Raw genomic sequence first — 20,707 nt, forward strand, 5'->3', positions numbered from 1 at the left:
CAAAGCACTTGTTTGACATTTACCTTATTTAAAGTGAGCAACAACACAAACCAATGGGTTTGCTTTTATTTAGGTTTACTTTGGATTTGTACAAACAAAAGATATCTTGAATGTTGTTTTTATTCCTTTTCTGGAACGTATATACATCTTGGTTTTCAAAGTCTAAGTCAGCTTTATTGTCAAAATGTCTACATGTGTTATACATACAAACATCTCGAGATACCGTTTCCCGCAGTCCCACAGTGTGACATATAAAACAAGATACAAAAAGGGCCTAGATAAACGGGATATACAACTAAGTAATAGTATTAATAAGTGCTGCTGGTTAATAATATATTTAAAAACACAGTCCACAGAACATGAATTGACATTAATGCAAGTATTTGTTGTGCAAAATAGAACATTTTTCAAAGTACAGTTTCAGTGCAGTAGCAGCGGAGATGGAATTGAATTGGGTGCAATACCCTTAAGAAGGCTGTCATGTCGAACCCTTGCTAAATGATTAAATAATCTATTGCATTGTGACTACGAGTGTGAAACTATTTTCCTTCAGTTCTGTATTTAAATTATCCTCAGTGGTTGTCGACACTAGTGTGTGGTCCTCAGTGCTGCTGGATGAGCAGTGAAACATCCTGGAATTCCTTATATTGAATCCTGTTTTCTGTTCTAAACCTGGTTCTGAACAAGAAGTTGATTCCTTTTTTATATTGTCATATTGCTCATGTCAGTTTTTTCTGCCAGTGAAATGGGAATATTATTGTAATTGAAGCAAGTCCCCTTACACGTTTTAAACATGTATTTCTTCCCATTCATTCAAACTGTGCTGGAGGCAATTTCAGAAGTTAAAATCAGTAGCTGTGCACACACCGTAGGTCCACTTTAATTGGAGTAAGCTTACAGCATTTAGAATTTAATATTCTCCTTATATTAAAATACTTTGATATTGATTTAAGTGCTGTCAATATATAGCAGAGCCTTTATCCATGGTAATTCTGTGAAACTAATATATTTCTCCTCCAAACAAGGTGAGTGTGAAAGATAAATAAAGGACAAAGCAATACGAGGTAATAGCCCCTGGAGGGTCTGACCTCTCCCTTTGGTGAATTGTAATGTGTGTACATCTCTATGACCCTGCGCCCTGGCCATAATCCCTCACTACAGGGCCTGGATTAGGGCCTGCTTTTATTAGCCTCTCTCCCTCTCCCACTCATTCTTCAGCCTGGATCGATGGCCGGCTCGGTCTGAAGTGGCAGCGCTGGTTATTAAACGTGGGACCAACCAAACCCTTCGGACTGCTGGGATAATCCCATCACAAATTAAGTAGAGGAAAATTGTTCAGGGAGAGCCGTGAGGGGAGAGACTCTTCCTATAGTGAACTTCTAACAGAGTACACACAAACAAGCACATACTCCTTCACAGCCCTCTTATCATATGTTAATCTGTAAGGATTTGTACCTGTTATGGATCAGCACTTTATTAAAGATAAGACCTCACTAATGGGAAAAAGTTATTCTTGTCAATGTTAAAATGCAAGTGGTATCAAAACATATCCAGACATGATTGGGTAACGTGTATGCATACACTCGAAGTGAAAAGAAGGTCACACAAAGTCAATCTTTTATACATGTCACTCATGCGTATCTCAATGTGACAGTTTTGGAATTGAAAATGGAAAACATGAACAATGAGAGGATCTGATGAAATGACAAAACCTAAAGGCATAATCTATTATCTTTTAAATAACATTCCATCATATACTATAGGCATATTTCATGCAGTCAGGTAGTGTGGGTGTTTGGTTCAAGCATGGTTTTAAATTAGAGAATACAATAGTTAGTCCCAAACAATGGGTAAAAAAAATGGCATAATGCAAGATCAATGTTGTCATGGTTTCAAAAGACCCAGATATAGACGTCCAGTAAGTGCTGAGCCTTGAGGTATTCTGGGAAACACACCATTGCAGGTTTTAGTGTAACTCTCTGTTTAACACACACACAAAGAAAAGCTCTATTACATAAGTTAAGAGTTTGTGTGTGTCAGTGTGTGTCATGTCCAGTATGATAATACTAGACGTTAATTACCCCCGTTGCCTGTGGCGAACGTCATTAGAGCCCTGAACTGGATGTGAACCAGCCGTTACTCAGAGGGGCCAAAGTTTATTAAACTATTATTGAATCTTCAGCCCAATTTAAGAGTAAACGCACAATGACTGGCCGTCTTGCTGCTTGCTGGGATTTCTTTACTCAATTCCAAACCTTTTTTGATGAAACCAACAGCCAAAGCAAATGAGAAACCTTTGTAATAGAGACAAACAATACATATTACAAGCTGCTGGTGAGTTTGGTTGCCATGGACTTTATCAGCAGAGTGGTTTGGGTAGAAAGAAGATCAAACTTCTAACACAGGGTTGTGAAGCTACTGTGAAAGTGTGGTTTGAAAAGCTACCTGTACTGTAACTTCACTTGCAGCGATGACTCCTTCATGAGAAATAAAGTTTTTACTACTTAAAAAGTTCCTAGAAGTTTTGAGATGTCATATAGCCATTTGCATATTCAATCCTCCTGCACCTAGTGGGAGGAGAAGGCTGTGGTGAATTGGACATACGGTGACCCAAAAGTATTTTCCAATGGTCTCAGCCATCCTAGGAGTTTTAGAAGTGAACCTGAAACACTATCAAAGCAGTACAACTGGCAACAATAAGGAATTATAACAAACAGTTTCAATTTAATGACCTGCAATATTTAAACTACCTCAAATCTTAAAGAGAAACATGTATTGTGTCATTAACAAGTCAGCAAGTGGTGTGGCCAATTCCATTCCAGAGACTGTTCACCCAGAAGAATGTATTAGCTGTTTAAAAAAAATGATAGGTCAGTGGAGATATTTCTCCCAAAAGGTATTGTTTAACAAAATATTGAAGTCTGGAGTATAAAGGCAGTTGCAAACATATGTTGATCTCCCCTTTTTATCGGGATTCAGTCACATAATTATAATCTCTTCATTCCCGTGTACCCTGCAGGCAGTTGTAAGAAACACTTTCAATTGCATTCAAATCTCCCTTGTCTTGTCACAGTATTAAATACGCACGTAGCGTAAGCCATGATTAAAATGCGACGCTTCCACCACTAAGACATGTCTTTGGTGTATCAGATGGAAGCTTAGCACCAGCATATGCTCTGCCATGATCCGCCGACGGATGACAGGTGGTTACCCAACTATTTGCATAATTATGGGTGTAAAGTGCAGGCTGTTCGAACGTCATAAACAAATCCATATGGTCTTCTGGGAAAATCCAGATGATTCATACCCAAGCTCACAGATAAACTTAAGGTGTAACAGACACAGGATTTCTCACTGAATGTTTTAGCAGGAGTGTGAAGTGTGGAGTAACTTCATTCCCTCTACTTGTTTTGGCAGCTTTGATTAAATGTGAGAACCTTATTACGAAGTTGTAGTTGTAGTTTGGGCAGGTGTTTCCTGAACACTTTCTTTTGGATGCTTGATGGCTTGGGTCATTTTGGCAGTGAGACCTAGTTTCAATCCCAGGAAAATGTCCAGAACCACTGCCAGTTAGAAGTGCAGTATGTGAAAATGACCCTTATCTTGAGATCCAGATCATGACATATGAGTAATGGTGCTCTAATTACGATTGTAATTGTTTTTATGGCCAGGCTGAGCAAGGGGTTGGATAATTATTCATATCATTTTCTCTCATGTTTACATTTTATAAAGCTGTTTGAGTCATTTTTCAGCTAAAATGATAAGGCAGTACATTAATGTCACTATTGCAGGACTCAAGCCAAACAAACCTCTCAGACTTAATGTCTAGACCAACAATGTTTCCATTGGGGTTCAATATACCATACATGGTAACACAACTATTTATGTTCCCAACTTCCCATGTCTCAGTGGACATCCACTATAGTGTAGTCGCTGACGTACTTTGGGGGTCTTATGGTTACCAGAAAGTACTGTGGGCCCAGACATGTGCCACAGTTGGAACACTGTAGTGGAAAGTGATCTACCCAATATGTGAATAAAACAGCAAGTGGTTGTGTTGCTGCGACTCTATTATCCTAACTGTGCCCTCTATATTTTACATTCTCTTACCTTTTCTTTCCACCTTCCTTGTACTCCACCCTCCCCTCCACAGGCATGCCTCTCCATGTCCGTCGCAGCAGTGATCCCTCTCTGGCTGACCTAGTTCCAGGCGAAGTCCCAGTTGGTCCAGAGGAACCGTCCAGAAAGAACCCGGCACGATGGTCCACCACGGTTGGTTTCCAAAAGCACAAGCACAAACCAAACGTAACCGCCGGCCCAGGCACAGGCAGTCTGGAACGAAAGGTAACATAAATCTTGTTAATAAGGCATGGGTATATTAAAACTCAACAGAACATGAATCCTATATTTCACTTTAAAGTGCTATATACCAATTTAAACAAATTATTTCCCAGAAGTTCTTTTTTTTCTAGTCCTGCAGATATACTGGGGCTGCATCAATTATAATGCCAGAGAGATGTGCTCTGAAATCTTTCCACCTCCAGCAGTCTCTCTGTTTTTAACTTGCTTTCTTCCCTCATTTTTATTCCGTCTCTCCTCTGCACCCTAAATCAAAGAAATAACCGTTAGATATGAAATCTTCGCTGCCCTGCTCGCAGATATCCAGCAGTGGCATATATAGTCTTTAACTGAAACTAGCTCCTTCTGATAACACCCTTCTTTGTCTTCAAAAGAAACAAGCCGAGATTGTTAAACACTTTCCCTTTGTTCAAAATTCACCTTTCTGAGCCTTTTTAAGCCTCTGATTATAAATCTGTAGAAAACAGCGTAGCTCAGGTACATCCTCCCTGCGGCTTCCAAAAGAAAAGGGAAGCCAATTAACTTCTCAAAATGGCTGCCTGCACACAGTGCTGACAGACCTTTACGTCTTGCTGGGGAATAGATATGTTTTCCATTGAAACAGGAAGGTTCAAAAAGGGGAGATGATTGAGTGGTTGGAACGTGACTCGGCAAACCTTTACATTATTAGTGTGTCTGGAAGCATTGTCTGATAATCCCACTTAAGACACTTTAGTTGTCAGAGTCTCAACAATGTAATGGCACACTCCACAGCAGAGGGCAGGGAGAGGTGGAATTTCATTTTGTCAGGATCGCTTCTTCTTCTGGTCCAGCCTATACTGAGCAAATATGTGCAAGTATTGTTTGTCTGTTTGAGCTTGTTTGCTCAAAAACAAAAAGAAAGAAACATGAAGAAGACATAAAAGAAGCAGAACAGAGGTGGTGATAAATGCTTTTTCTGAATCTTCTGTGCATTTTGGGCCTTCTGCTGCTCTGCCCTGTGTTCAGTATATTCGTGGCTGGTTTCTTTTTACTCTGTGATACGAAGTGTTTGTGTTGTAAATTGTAACCGAGGTGATTGAAGTGATTGCACATTTGTACACTTTAAAATCAGAAAGGACAATACAACACTGATAAGATGTAAAACATATATTTTTTTAAATGCTCCAAAAGAGAACTTCAATAGATGTGTTTAATTTTTTTTAAAGATACTCATGTTTGGTTGATTTCCGATTGAATGGGATGTCAGAAATGTATTTTAAAGATGGTTATCCAAACATGAATAAAGTTTGAAAATAAAGCTTAATGTCATTTTGGAGAAACCAGCTCGAGTGCGCTAGAATTTGAAAGTAGTACAAAATCTGCCCCTTCCTTCAGACTTCCTTACAGAGCCCCTCCTCCAACACACAAACGCGCACATGACCAATGAGGGCACGAGTTAAGTTTGTGCACAGATGGAAGGCTGACAGGCGGGTAGGCCATCCAGTTATTTTAGCCGGGCCGGCTAAATTGATTGGTTGTGCTTTTTACAGCGTTACGGCTTTCACAGATGAACATTTTTTATGTATTTATTGTCAAAGCATTTCATATATTCATTGCCTTCGGGATGTTAAGAGCATTCCATGGGATATAACAAAAAGTGTTTCTGAAAAAAATTACATACCCCACCTTTAACTTACATTTCCCATTCACCTCTGGCCTCCCATCTCCCATCATTTATCTAAATCAGATCAATTAAAGTAACTTGAATGTCGCTGGGGGCTTGTTTGAAAAGTAATAAGCTAGCACTGAGAGACTGTCATTTTTATTCAGCTTTTGGCTGGGCTATTTTCTTTTCAATAAAAAAGGGAGTCTTAATACTCATAATCCTCAGTGACTCGTTCTCATTCACCCCACTGTCCTATATTCACCGTCAGTTCAAGATAAAGTCATTTTTATGCAATCAACAACAGATGTAGAAAGTATTAGTCAGCATTGACGTTGATACATTTATGTCTTGGCGCTAACATTGTTCTCAAAGGTAACCATACATCAGTGATTAGCATTGCCAAAAGACTGTATGGATTCAAGCCATACACTATAGCGTCTACCCATTGTCTGGGGTAATTTCCTTTATACACTACAGCCAGCCTTATTTTGACCAATTCCCTGTGAGTCCAGTTAAGGCCAAGTAAGGCTCGGTTCTGCTATATCTCCTTAATATAAGCCAACGGGAGCCCTAAGTCATCAGCTAGCACTGTAAACTCATCACATCTCCAAATGTCTTTTCAATACCTCATACTCTTGGTTCTCTGCGCTTTGCACAGCAAATAAAGGGAGTAGGTAGTAGATATTAACCTGTTGATTTACCACTACCTCTCTGGTATCTGGGTTTCTGCACATTTTTACGATCTGATGTGTCGTAAAAGTTTGTGGAAAGGGGTCCTTTGTCGCGGCCTGCTGCATGTCGGGGACTCGAGCCACGATGGCTATCAGGGGCCGTCTCAGTGGAGCCCACGTGTCCGGCTGAGTTTTACAGTCCTGTCTGCAGTGCTTCCTCAGGCCCCGTCACGCCACATTCAACAGCACTAAAACACACATGGCTTGTTTTAGCATTCAGGGGATAGGGATCTCCACTGTTCCCTTTTTGCTCTTGTTTTTATGTATTATTGTTTGCTGATATTTTATCACCCGCTGAACACTTCTTGTTTTCATTTGCCTTTGTTCAACTTTTCAGCTGCCTGTCATACTCCCGCTAATCCTGCAACATGCCACTTGGGAGTTCTTCTTTTTAAACTTTTGTCTGTGTTCTTTTGTTGTGTGATGTCTCGTTAAAGGAAATCAAAACTTCTGTTTCTGTCCGTGTCACTCCTCAACTGCTGTTTCGTAAATCATTAGACCTTTAATCCGCTGTGTTTTTAATATGAATTTGCTTTCATATTTATTCAAACAGCCACAAGGTCCTTCAATTGCCGTGATTTGGATGCCAAGGCTAGCATGTCTAGAATGTAATCTAATGTGCTTTTGTGAGTTTTTTAGCTTGTGGCTGTTGTAATAAGTCTGCTGAAATCTGTGGGTGTTTGACATTACCTTGGCAGTAGCATGTTGGAACGTGCTTTTTTGTGTAATTGAAGAGCTCAGCTTTGGCCGTCTTATTGTAATAGGCCTCTTAGTAGCAGCTCAGGTTTAGCTGTGGGGAAGGGTTAGGGGTGAGGGTCAAATAGAGTAAGACTTGATGAAATCATTGCGTTGGTGTGTGGCACCAGTCCAAGATATACTAACTGATATCCACTACAAAACGTCTGTCATCCAGCTGCTATAAATAGCACAGAACCTGAAAAAGCTGTCAGTTTAAAACCTAGAAGTATGGAGAAAGGATGTGATGTTAAATCTCTCCATCTCTTCCTTTTCCATAGGGTAGAGGAGGCAATGCCTATCGGAGTCTTCCTCGTGACACGAGTGGCTGGCCCACTCAGTTCCAGAGAGAAGTGACTCGATCCTCCCTAAGCGCAAACCATCCAATGGTGGACAGATGGCTTGACAGACAGGAACAGGTATTGAGATTTACTTCATACAAAAATAAAGGGTGATTTATTTAAGTTTAAAGACAAGAACACCCTAGCTAATAAGGATGTTAGGGTTAGGGTAATCCAAAAGTCATATAGCTAGTGTCAGCAACATAAAACAGCATGAGTAGCAGGATCAGATGTAATGTCTTAGCATGGCTGGCCCCTGTTGTTCTCACTTTATCTGCAGACAAACACATGCTGCATTGTGTCAAAATCATACACTGCTGCAATAGGTTTATAGCATTTGCATTAGAGTAGTGACAGATAGAAAATGGTAGTGATTTCAACCATACTCCTCACTGCCCCAGCCATCTTGAAACAGAGTAAGTGATTGACATCAGACTTCATACTTTTGTTCTATGTAGCTATACTTATCATAAAGTCACAGCGTACACTTTTAGTCATTGCAGGGTTGTCTCCTCACTTCACACCTCCTGGCTCTGTCGGCACTTTGTGATTGTCTCACTCTCAGCTGGTCCCTGTACTCCTCGCTCCGTCAGAGAGAGAAACAAATGTTCCCTTTTTAAAAGTTATTAAAAGTGACAGCGGCTCTCTGCTGGGAGAGCAGAGATGACCTTGAGAGTGTCAGACACGCTGAGCTAGACGTGAAGAGGCTTTCTCCAAGTTTTCAGTCTACCACACATACTTACTCTGACCTGTGTAGGAGGTGTTTAATATATCCCTACTTTATACCGTTTATAAGAAATAGCAACGTGTGAGAAACATGAGATACGGAAAAGAAGAGTAAAGCAAATGCATAAGTTATTGAATGAATAAAAAAAGAGTTGAGAGCATTAAGAGGATTAGCTTTCCAGGGTTCTCACCTGAATGCCTGGCCAACCCTGCTGTGGGTTTCGTTCGGTTTGTCGGTCTTTTTCATAGCGTAACTGAAAAGGAACCTCACCAAGGTTGGGTGTCATTGATGTGGAGTCCACTTTTCTTTGAAGAAATATTTTCAGACTCTGTATCTGGCTATCTAATGAAAATAAGTTATTTTAGCACTGTGTTTGGGTCATGCGAAGCTACTGCAGTAGTCATCGAATAGAGTGTCCAGCCATAAAACAAAAAACACAAACTGACACCACATATATTTTGGATAGGACTCTTGTACATACAGAAGTTAAAATCAAATCCACCCCTCAAATGTAATTAACGTATATATTGCTAAATGGTAGTAATACTTTGTTGCAAAAAAATCCGATCAATACATTCATTTCGATTGTTAAATGTCATAATGATATACTCTACATTAGTTGTTGTATTTTGAAAACATTTAATTTAGATGATAAAACCCTCAATTTGAATTACAAAATTACATTTTATGGGTACATTAATCACAATTTTTCCAGAGGTAACGGGGGTTCTTGCAGTCGTAAACCACATACTATTTAAATGTATCTATTTCAGTTTTATTTAATTGCTTTGTTAGTTGCAGTCGAAATGTTTTAATCAGTCTAAAAAAGACATATAGTAACAAAAACAGGCATTTACACAAATGAATTCAAAGATTACTGTAAGGTTTCCCGGCTAAAGATGAGAATATTATTTAACCGCAGGAGTCACCAACAGCAGTATGTAAACATTTAATGAATAACAGCAGGAATGCCACAGTGTGAGCGTAAGCATCCACACGGTGGCTAATTCTCTGCTACCTGAGCCTTTCTAATCCGACAGCTGTATGACAAAGAGGATTCACACAGCACAAATCCGCTCATTAGAGGTGACACAGCGATGGTTCCACAGACGCACCTTAATAGCCAGTTGTTTTCCCTTTTAACTCACTGTGTCTCAGGCTGGATCGCTGCCTTCCCCTCCCACACATGACCGTTACATATCTTGTCTTCTTTGTCTGTTTGATGGACGGGCAGCAAAGCTTAATAGAATTGGAAGATAAAAATGCACAGCGTGGGTTAATTAAAAAGAATCGTGATCACTCCTAAAGCGCAGGCGGAGATAATGAGTATACACACACACACAAAGTCACACACACCCGCTAAGGTTTTAGGAAAATCACTCCAATTAGCAGTTGTTTGTTTATCAGGGATAATCTCTTGTACTATTGTTACGCTTTATGAGTGAAGATAACAGCAATAACAAAGAACAGTAAGAAAAAGGGATCACACGCTCTACGATGGATTAAAACCACTTATGCGTTCTTTACTTGATATATGTATATTCATGTGTATATAAGTCTCTGCAACTCTTTCCTAAACTTCATGCTGTACACACTACCTTAGGTTTTTAGGCATTTCTTCTAACATCAACTCTTCTTCTTTTAATGGCTGATGTAGGTTAGCGGCTCTTTTGTGCCTGGCCACATTTCGTACTCTCATAAAGTGCTTCACTTAACCATTTATATTTAAGCAGGCCTTCCGACCCCCTGCTATAAATTAAGAATGTGAAGCCAGGCAGACTAGAACGACATGGACTTCTGTGCTTAAAATACCAAAGATGTTGTTTGAGTTGGATGACGTTAACTATACAAGCTGTGATTCTGTCGTCACCTCCTGAAACCCAGATGTTATAAACCCAGTGAGGGATTTAAGGCGGGGATGCAGAACTGCAGATGCAGGAGTGGTTTTGTAGGCACTTCTATCTTACCTTAGACAACTTGAATATGTTTAGATGGAATCCGACTTATTGTTGGTGAGGGTTAGGTTTGTGTTCATTAGGTGATTCCACTTTAACCTAATTTCTATTATGAACCTTTAAAAACGAGAAATGTCAAATATACTTTTCCAATGCAGATGTTCAGCATACACACTGATCACAAGGCTGCTCGCCCCTCCAGTTATATCTGGAAGTACGCCTGCATTGTCTTATGTTTGTCTAGCCAGTCAATACATTCACTTTAGAGTCAAATATTCCATCTGAGACTTGGCGCTCTTTCAATCGCTCGCCACCCTTCCACACTTTCACACACTTAGGCTGCCAAATGTGGCGTGGAGAAAAGCTTGCTCTATCAGCCAATATGCCAAGGCCTTATGAGTTATTCTTTATACAAACAACTGACATTAACGTTGGCCTATTATCCCATTGATGAATGCTAATGGGCCTTCCCGCTCAGCATATTGGGATCTGGCTGAGTGCCTCCACTGTATTGTTTCGCAGCCTTGATGAGGGACCAGAGGCCATTATTATGAGCTGTACCAGAGGCGGGAAGGACACCAGCTGTCAATCATTTTTTACCCAATCAAAATGGCTCACATGTAAGAAGCCAAACATGTTTAAAGTATACCCAAAAAGTTGAATGGTTAAAATACAGTGACATTTAACTATTAATAATGATTATCATGTGTTATTTTTAGAGTATTTTCAAATCAAATATCCAGCTTGATACCAACCTTTGTTTATAGGTTTCTTTTGGTTGGCTTTCCATAAACCGTTTTGGAATTCTGTTTCAAAACCGAAAAAAGATCCCTAAAGCATTACATAACAGAGTAAAAAAAATGTCTGAGTGGGAACAGCTCTGATCAGACAACTTTGATAAAGCCTCCAACTGTAAGAGTGCCTCCCTGTCTTTGTTGTCTAAATGAGACACCTTGTTTGGCAAGTTTGAAAGGAAACCAAAGTGGCGAGCTGCCCAGTTAAATCATAGAGCCAACATGTGAAAAGGAGAGGAGTTTGTGCAACTTTAAGCCGGACGGAGAGCAGTGTGAACACACTCCTTTCCTTTCATATTCTCGCACAAAGGATTTCTCACCAAACAAACACAGATTGGCTTTTGGGAACTGTTTTGCTGACTGTTATTTTTCTCACATTATTTTCTCCATCTCTCACATTAGTTAGAAGTTTTACTCTGCAGCTAGGCCTTTGCACAATTAATGGCTGTACAAATAAAACACAGAAGAATACATTCATGCATATTCATATATTCATTTACTGTGTGTAAAATGGGCAAAACCTTTGGCGAAATGGGACTTGGTGTAAGAATAATGAGTATCTCACAACAATTTCTTTTTAACTGTATAGTGTAGCAGCCAGTCGAGCTTAGTGGATTTTCTATGCTATGTTGCTAGCTACAGTAACAGGGGTCAACAAGTAGATTTTCAATTTGACAAAAAAAATAAGGCTATTTCTTTTAACCTGAAGTGTTTTGTAAAAATGTGTGCTTTATTTCACTGCCCTAATCAACATCATACATTGTAGAGATGTATGATGTTGACAGCGGTGGTGAGAAAAACAATCATCATCATAATGGACAGAAATATGAAAAAACCCAGTTTTAACAAACAAAGACATACTTTGTAACAGCTTTGTTTTATTGTTAGTATACTTCTAAATTGTCAAGCCAAATTGTAGCTCTGGTTGACTCATTGTATTATTCAAACAGTGATTACAGTGGCAAACTTCTAGGAAGACTTTGGACAACTCTTTGGTTGATCAATTGTTTTTTAGCACTGTTGTGGTGATTTAACCTAGTCTACTCTCCTGACTAGTTTGTTTATAAAGCCCTCACAGTCTGCAGACCCTGAGGCGAGCTGCGGGCAATAGAGCGGTTGAGCATGGAGAGAAAACACAGCGTTAACCCCCCAGCCCTGTCTCCCGTTCTCTTTTGTCTCTCCAAATGACTTGGAGACACATGCAGTGGATGGGTAAGGTTGGAGAACTCACTGTTTTTTTTCATGTGTTCTTCAGCGTGCGTGGGTTAGATACATCTGGGCTGATGTTTGATAAAGACCAGGTCTGAGGTTTGGTTGTGTGCACTGTAAAAGAAAGCAACACACATTCCAGGGCAGTACAGTATCGTTGTGGTGTCCTGTGTCTGCAGAGAGGACCTTGCACTTATCCAGGACTTGTCTTGTAATTTCCCCTGAAACACACATAGGAAGCCAGTCATGCCAGATGTACTCACTATGTCTTTTTAAACTGCTGTCCAGTGGGCATGCCTAGTAAAATACTCCCATTCTTTTTCCCCCTATTAAGTATCATCTGTTTGGAGCACAATTCCAGTGTATTTTATTTCCCTTCCTGCTCACTTTTACTACTTTGCAAAAAAAAAGAAAGTATAAAACCAGTGATATTACAAATTGTTTTAAATGATTACATGGTGGACCCTTTTTCCTCCTCTGTGAGTCCTATGAAAATGGCAGCTCACCAGAGGGGCTCCAGTCGGGCCTGGGTCCTGAGTGGGAACAGTGTAGCCCAGTGACCTCCCCACTATTAATTAGCCATCTCCGCTGAACCCCTGCCCCAACTTTCTGACCCCTGACAAACCAGAGCAGGTTTTCCTCTCTTAACATTCCTCCTAAGGCCTGCACTGCTTTTCAAGCATCATTTAGTACTGGTCACCGCCTCCATTCACCTTTAAGTGGGCTTTGGCAGTTAGCCTTCAGCATTGCACTGATTTGTAGTGCTTATTGATTTACACAACATGTTGTTGGTCTTGGGATTAAAAGTGAATACCCAACCTTTCTTAACCTTTCGGAACCGTTCACATGTAATAATGCGGAATCCCACATTTTTGCTATTAAACTCCTAGTTGGAGCAACATCAGAATTCCAGCTATTTCTAAAATAGTTATCTTTGTTTTAGAGAAGTCTTACCGCAATATATTTTAGCCACAAGCTGCGCGTTTACTCATGAACAGGGCCTGAAGCAGCGAAAGACATAACAGATTTTTAATGTGATTCTTAGGGCAGGTAACAGACACACACACACACACACACACACACACACACACACACACACACACACACACACACACACACACACACACACACACACACACACACACACACACACACACACACACACACACACACACACACACACACACACACACAATGTGCACAGTTGGTAGTGTCATTTAGTTTATTCCACAGCAGGGCAAATTTGTTGTAAATGAGCAATTATAAAATAATGCTATTTAACATCTCATTATTAACTTAACATCTTTGTAAGGAATTAACGGCCTTGATAATCACTATTAACCTTTGTGTGTGTATGTGTGTGTGAGTTCTGTTAGTGTGGGTGTGAGTAATTTATATTGAGTACACGACAGTTAATCATCTACCAGCTTTTCTGCCCAGAAGCTTTTCTCACTTGTTCCTTTTGTGGCTATTAGCATTCAGACAGACTCCCCTCTCACCTTCACACACTCACACAACATAGACACTCCGGGACTGACAGAGAATGAGAATGATAGAAATGAGTGCTTAACAATTCAAAACAACTTTCACAACTTAATCCCAAGCACATAACACAGCAGACAAATGTAGTTCCCAAGGACAGCATGTGAGCAGGCTGCCGGCTGGGGACAGGAACAGACAAAACCAACAAATGTTGATCTGCTAAGATTCGGGAATCAACCCATTTTCAAAGAAGAACAACAAAAAAAGCTACAATTCTCTTTTGTTTCATAACAAAGTTTCATAGCACATTGGCCTTTTCTTTACCCTCTTAGCAAGATATATTTGATTTGTTCTTGCCCTTCTTGGTTTTTCTTACTTCCTCTGCCTTTCTTACTTCCTTGACGATTGTGCAAATCACGTCTCCTCTCTTATCTTGTATGAACAGGATGCGGCAGACATTTTTAGGAGGCTGCCAACTTTCTCTATCAGCTGAAAATGTTGAACCTGTCTTGCACTGCAGGCTGTGTTTGGATGTGTGTGTGTGTGTGTGTGTGTGAGACGAGAAAGTTTGGATTATAATTTAACTGATTCAGGCTTTAGGTTGGTAGAACATATTTCCGATGCTCCAAAGAGCTTTTTGTGTCATCTTTCACATTTTGACCATTTATATTCGAAAACGTATCGCCTCAGAATTAAACATTTAAATTGTTATTTTTTGGGGGGAAACACGTCGGAAAAAGTTTAGACATGTCCAACTAAATAAAAGATATTGCTTATGAAACTTAGGAAACTTAGGAAACTTATCTTAATGTATCTGCAAAGTGTCTAACATAAAGGTTTGAGTCTTTCCTTTTGGTGCTGAAGCTGTCTCTCTCTCTGTGCTCGCTGGTTCCTGCTGTCAGGTCATTAGTAGTCACTGAGCGGCGGTTGCTCTTCATCTCTCCTCGTCTAGATTTTTCTCTCCAAAGTTTGCACTCGTCTTTTTCGCTTCCTTCTCTTTCGGCTCCCTCTCTCCGTGCCTAATTACTGCTCAGATGTCGTTCCCTCTTGCACGTTCACCCCATCATTGCGAACAGCCCTTCAGCAAGGCTGTCTGTGCTTTGGTTGTAAACACATCACCTTTTCTTTTGACAAGTTTAGTTCCAATCCTTTTTTTACTCTCACTTTCAAACTCTAAAGACAAGCGGATGTAAACAGGGTTTTCTAGGGACAGCTGAAAAATCTGTTTACATCGATTACTGTCACTCGTCTGTCCTTCTCCCGTCGTCTTTCCTCTCTCTCTTCATTCTGTCCACCCTTACATCCTCTCTGAAGTATCAGGGTGGCTATCCCTCTCCGCACTGCTGGTTGTGAACGTGTTAATTCTTGATTAGAGTTCACACTTTCCTCTTCTCCGATTTGCTCCGTGGAGTGAGAAATCACTTTCTCAATGAGAATAATTGAACACGGGCAGGGGGGTGCCAGCTCATTACCCACAAATCACAGGGAGCAGGGGCACCTTAGCTGAAGACAATAATGACTTCAGGGAATAAAACGGGGCCACCAGCGTGGAGCCGAACCGGCGTGGGCCGCAGAGAACAAAGCGGGGCGAGGGCGATGCACATTTTGAAAACTGTTTTTTTTAGGCGTAATCATTTTGTGCTTATCTTCGTACATTTTCCATCGAATCCAATTAGTTTCTTCAGAGGGAGACATTTCTTTGCTTTGGAAGGAAGCGCTCTATATATTTTTGTTTGGAGCATGGCAAATATTCAAGCAAGATGACGTTGATTCTCTTTTGGTCGGTTAAATGGTCCTTCAAAAAGAGAAGAGAAAAACAAAGATATAGAGACCAATGAAAGTATATTGTGAAACAGCTACGGACACAAAGCTCTTTATATGCCCAGCACTATGGCTCTAGATGGACTTTGATGATTGACAGTGCCAGATTTCCCACAGTGCAAAGTCATTCACTCCTATTTATTTGATTTCTTTCTAGTTTCTCACCCTCTCTTTTTTTAATATGCCACACAGTTCAACTCACTGCAGAGTGCCAAATGACTCTACTCTGACACAATAGGGTCCATTGTCACAATAGGCTTTTCTCACTGTTTTATAGGTCCCATTAGGGGGGCAATGCTTTTAAGTTGCTGAAGGAATGTAATAAGGCCCCAGCCTACCGTAAACATCCAGATCTCTGTGCCACAGAGAAACATGAGACCGGGCCGCTTTACCATCCCGCATGAAGAGAGACCCGTTTCATTTGCATGGGCTGTAAAACAAAAGCAGTCGCAGTTGGATGTGAACAGACAGGAATGAGGTGGTTTCATTTCAGAGCCAAGTTGATGGAGGAATAGAAAGCCTCTAAAGAGAGAGTGTGGGCAGAAGGTAAACGGCAGTGGCCAAATCAGTCCATTTCTGTTCCTCCCATACAGATGTAGTCATGGTAGCCAGTCACGCTGAGCTGTACCGCTGAGAGGTGTTATTAGGATTCATTTAGCTATTGCTCTGTTCTTGATTGTGCACTATTGTTGTCTAGTTTTCATCAACAGTTGATAAAGGAAACCTAACTTATAAAAAGACCTCTGGCAGCCTGATGGTTGTAAAGGTCACGCATTATTATTAAGAGTACACTTTGTGTTTTTATGTCCATCAAATTCCTTTTTTTCTGTGTCAAAGTGTCCTTGAACATTATTTATCAGGTCGTTTGTTGTATTCCACTGTGGAAAAGAGATGCCTGTCCAACCAAATCTATATAACTAAGCCAGATACACAGTACAGATTCATGATTGGATGATTAATTCATCTGATTAGAGTCTGATGATGAACTTTGCATTTGCCATACCATATGTAATAATAGCAAAGCAAATTCAATTTGAATTGAAATGTCTTCTGACAGGAAGCTCAGATATCAGCAGCAATCGCTTTTTAAACTTGTGGCCAGAAACTCACACTTGAAGACAGAAGTGAGAATGATAGGAATTTTGTATCATCTTTTATTAAGGAAACTTGTATAGGTTGGCAACATCTTAAATGTTGTTTATAGGAGCATCCCAACAACACATGAATTCACCACCCAGAAGACAAATGATATCACGCTTGACTGCAGTAGCCTACTCTAAAAACACACTGAAACTTTCGTCAAGGTACCATCATGTTCTCAGTGATAGACCTATTTCCATCTACTTTAAATCCTCATATTTCAGTGAAACAAATGAGCCCATTGGCTTTCTAAAAACATTGAAAAATCTAAAGTGTATGAATACTTTGGAAAATCTTCCGCCATAAAACATGCAAAATCGCAGATATAATCCTTTGAGCGTGTCAAGGTTGCATGCCCACATTGAATATTGAATGGCTCAGAATGGTGTCATTCTGGCAAGGAGCATCTCTGAAAATAGCTGTGCTTCTCCCTGCAGAGCGCTTTTCCACCGGAATTCTCTCCTCTTTACGGTCTCGGACACGAAGGCCATGGGAGTTGTTGTGTAGAATCGCACCCCTGCTGAGCTCCATCACAACATACTCTGGATTCCCTCTTGTAATCACAATTTCCACCAGAACCATGCTGACAGCCTTATCCATTTTAGAAAACAGTGGAGCACAGAAACAATTGCTTTGCTTGTTGGGGTACATGTGTGTCTGTTGGATTTGAATATGAGACTCCTGCTGATGTTGTTATATGATAACTTGATATGCAAGTGTGCCTATGGGTACCCTGTGTGTGCTCGGTTAGTGTATTCTACACACATGCACATTGTTTACATGCTGCAAATTGCCTATCCAAGCTTCGATCTGTCTTGTTTGTTGTGACACTGATGATTTTCCTGTGCTCTTGTCTCGTCAGTGATTGCAATCACTTGTCGTATTTAGCAAGTCTTCAACTCTAACTAGCACAATCCTTTGATCAATCAATATATTTTTCATAATGTGCTCATTGCACTCACAGCCATAATGTGCAAACAAAAAAAAAATGTTTTTTTATAATCTGATACTCTGATTGTGGTCCTACATCCTTCTTCTTTCCTCAAATCCCTACACCCACACCCTGCCCCCCCCCTTCCTTGGTCCGCTAGATTACTGTGGCTGTGCCGGAGTCTATTGGGACCTCTCTTCATTACCGGCCCTCCACAGGCCCCTCATCTCCACACGGCCCTCTTCATTTAGCCCTGGCTAAAAGCGAGGACTCGCCCAAATGGCTTTCTTTCTCCCCCTTATCCAAGAACTTCACCTTCCAATTAAAATGAAATGGAAAGCACCCCCGCCTAGCTCCACACTGCTCCCATGACGCCTCAGATGAGCCCCCGCTCACCCCTGGCCCACCTGCTCAAACAAGGCAGCAAACAACGGCTGATCTGTGGAAAAGACCGTTAACCCCTCTGTAATAACTCACTGCAATGTGTACCAAAGCTTTCCTTTACACTTAATTATTCATAGTTCAACATCATTCACCCTCATTCCCTCTTTTTCATTTCCTCCTTCTTCATGTTCGGTGTATTTAGAGTTTGAGGTCACAGCGTGTTAAAACTGCCCATAGTAAATGGATGAGATTGTTCTGTGAATAGCTGCGCTGCATATTTTCTTTTTCCAATGCTGACATTATTACTTGCTGATACAACATTTGCATCACAGTAACTGTTGTATTAGATAGTTCGGATGACAATTTGGCAGCTCAGGGGTAGTAGCTTATTGGTAGCCACCGTGCTGCTCAATAAGTCAGCGTGATTCTGACTCACGTAATTGCAGATGAGGCTACTGAAAATCATGATAATAATGAAAAAGAAAAAGCATCTAATTGCAATCCAGATCTGAACCATGGGTGCTCTCATTGAAATTCAAACACCCGCTATTATTTCAACGGGGGTAACATTCGCTCACTGACCTTCACAGTTTGAAAGATGGATTTAACGTTCTGAGCAGTGGAAAGCAGTCTGTCCTCCCACTTAATAAGTTCAAAATTATGATTAATCTGTGAAAAGCACCACAGAGCTCTTTTTAATGCATGGATAAAGACCTGGGATTCAGTTGGGACCGTCCGCTCAGCTGGGCTGCGCACTCAACCTCCCGGATTATCTGTTCACAATCACCTCTCTTCACCTAAGCCAGGTGTCTGGAAAGTCCTAACATCCCCTTTGAACCATTTTTTTATGCACCAGAAACTCTCAAACTGCTTTAAACACCCCCTTTGAAGTGCTATTCTAAAGCAAAATGCTTGGCATATTCAAAGTCTTTGAAACACTTCTACTTTATTCAAATGACATTATTCACTGAGCTTGTAAGAGTAAGAAGTGCTCTGGACAAAAGCCGGTGCCGATAACTCACTTTGCGGTAATCCCTACCCGTTTGAATCTCTCTGGTACAAGAGGGGGTCTGCTCCGGTTTGCGGTTGTTATTGATGAGGTATGGAAAAAGTCTCGGGTCTCTCCGTCCGCTTTGGGCCTTTGTTATTGACCTGCTGATTGATTTAAGCCCTCATAATTAGCAGGCCTAATTTAATTAAAGTGCAATTTAACGATACAGTGGGCAAAGGCAAAGGCAGCTGTGTCATTGATAGATCAGTGCAGGCCTGATATGAAACAGGCATGGCATATGATGTATCCCCACAAAGCAGGTCTCACTATAGAGTGCAGAGACAAAGGAAAAGGAGAGATTGTAGTTAAGAGACAAATAGGGAGAATGACCGGAGTAAAGAGAGAGGCATGCATTTGTTTTTCTAAATATCAGCCCACAAACAGCACTGTCCGACTTTCACCCCCACCCCTGCACATCTCGCCGCTCTCTGTCCTGATGTGGACAAATGCAGCCTCACATCTCTGATCTAATTTGCTTAACAGCATTAGGAACCTGTCTGTCCCTGTAATTTGCTTCAAGTAAATCCACGTCTGAGCCTGAACTTTTATGAGCCAGAAGCCATGTATTTCCAAAACAAAGAGAGACAGATTTAAAGGCTAGATAAAAGCTGTGTTGCTGATTAAAACTAGCTGTTTGGATAAGGCAGGTCTATAAAACGTGGTCAATTGGGGATGATATCATCGGCTGGGAAATATATAATTAAGAATAGAGATTTAATGATAAGATAAAACCCAAAGTGTTGTGTCCCCATGAGGATCGGTCATCATTCAGTTTAAACAATATTGTGATTGATATTGATTCGGATTCTTAGAACATTTTAGACAGTTCTAGTATATTTGATGTCACATAATTTGGGTGACAAAAAGTAATCCCTTTTTAAACAGATTTGAACATAAATGTTTCCTGAACACTAAAATGCAAGCTGTAGCCGTTCGGGAGGTCCAATGGACATAGAAATTATATCAAGATTGCTGCATTCATAAACGACGCTTCTGACAATTATTAAAAAAAGATTTACTGGACTGTATTTCCAAACTTTTTTGAAATGAATAAACTTGTGTCATCATTATTTGGTTCCCATTCAGAACAGGTTCGTTATACTCAACCTCACACCCCACATTCCTAACCTAGCACAACAACAACAACACACATTTGACTCTCACTCTCGTCCTTATCAAAAGGAATAGTACATCTAATCTGGAATGCAAGTGCTCTCCTTTGAACAAGGCTGGAGCCCATGGGTGCAGGGTGTGAAATATGAAAGACAACACATGTCCTCATCAGAGGACAGCCGCCGCCTCGGCAACTCCCCTTGGCACACAAACATAGGACTGTAGTATCATAACCTCCCTCTCTCTTTCTCTCTCACTCACCCATTCATAGCAAGTAATAGCAGGCACCGGAGTCACACTGCTTTGA

General features: G+C 40.6%; 1 protein-coding gene across 5 annotated transcripts in view; it reads left to right on the top strand.

Annotated features, from left to right (window-relative positions):
- The window catches only part of pard3aa (par-3 family cell polarity regulator alpha, a), a 300,089-nt gene that overhangs the window by 110,615 nt on the left and 168,767 nt on the right, over window positions 1-20,707 (top strand). For 4 of the 5 annotated variants that reach the window (XM_079661513.1, XM_079661515.1, XM_079661514.1 and 1 more), the window contains exons 4-5: window positions 4,154-4,344; window positions 7,734-7,871. In XM_079661513.1, coding sequence (XP_079517639.1) covers window positions 4,154-4,344; window positions 7,734-7,871 — 329 coding nt within the window. The remainder of the gene's footprint in view (window positions 1-4,153; window positions 4,345-7,733; window positions 7,872-20,707) is intronic. The other variant, XM_079661516.1, reaches the window with a different exon arrangement.

Source organism: Notothenia rossii (assembly GCF_949606895.1).
Source record: "Notothenia rossii genome assembly, chromosome: 12".
Taxonomy (NCBI): Eukaryota; Metazoa; Chordata; class Actinopteri; order Perciformes; family Nototheniidae; genus Notothenia; species Notothenia rossii.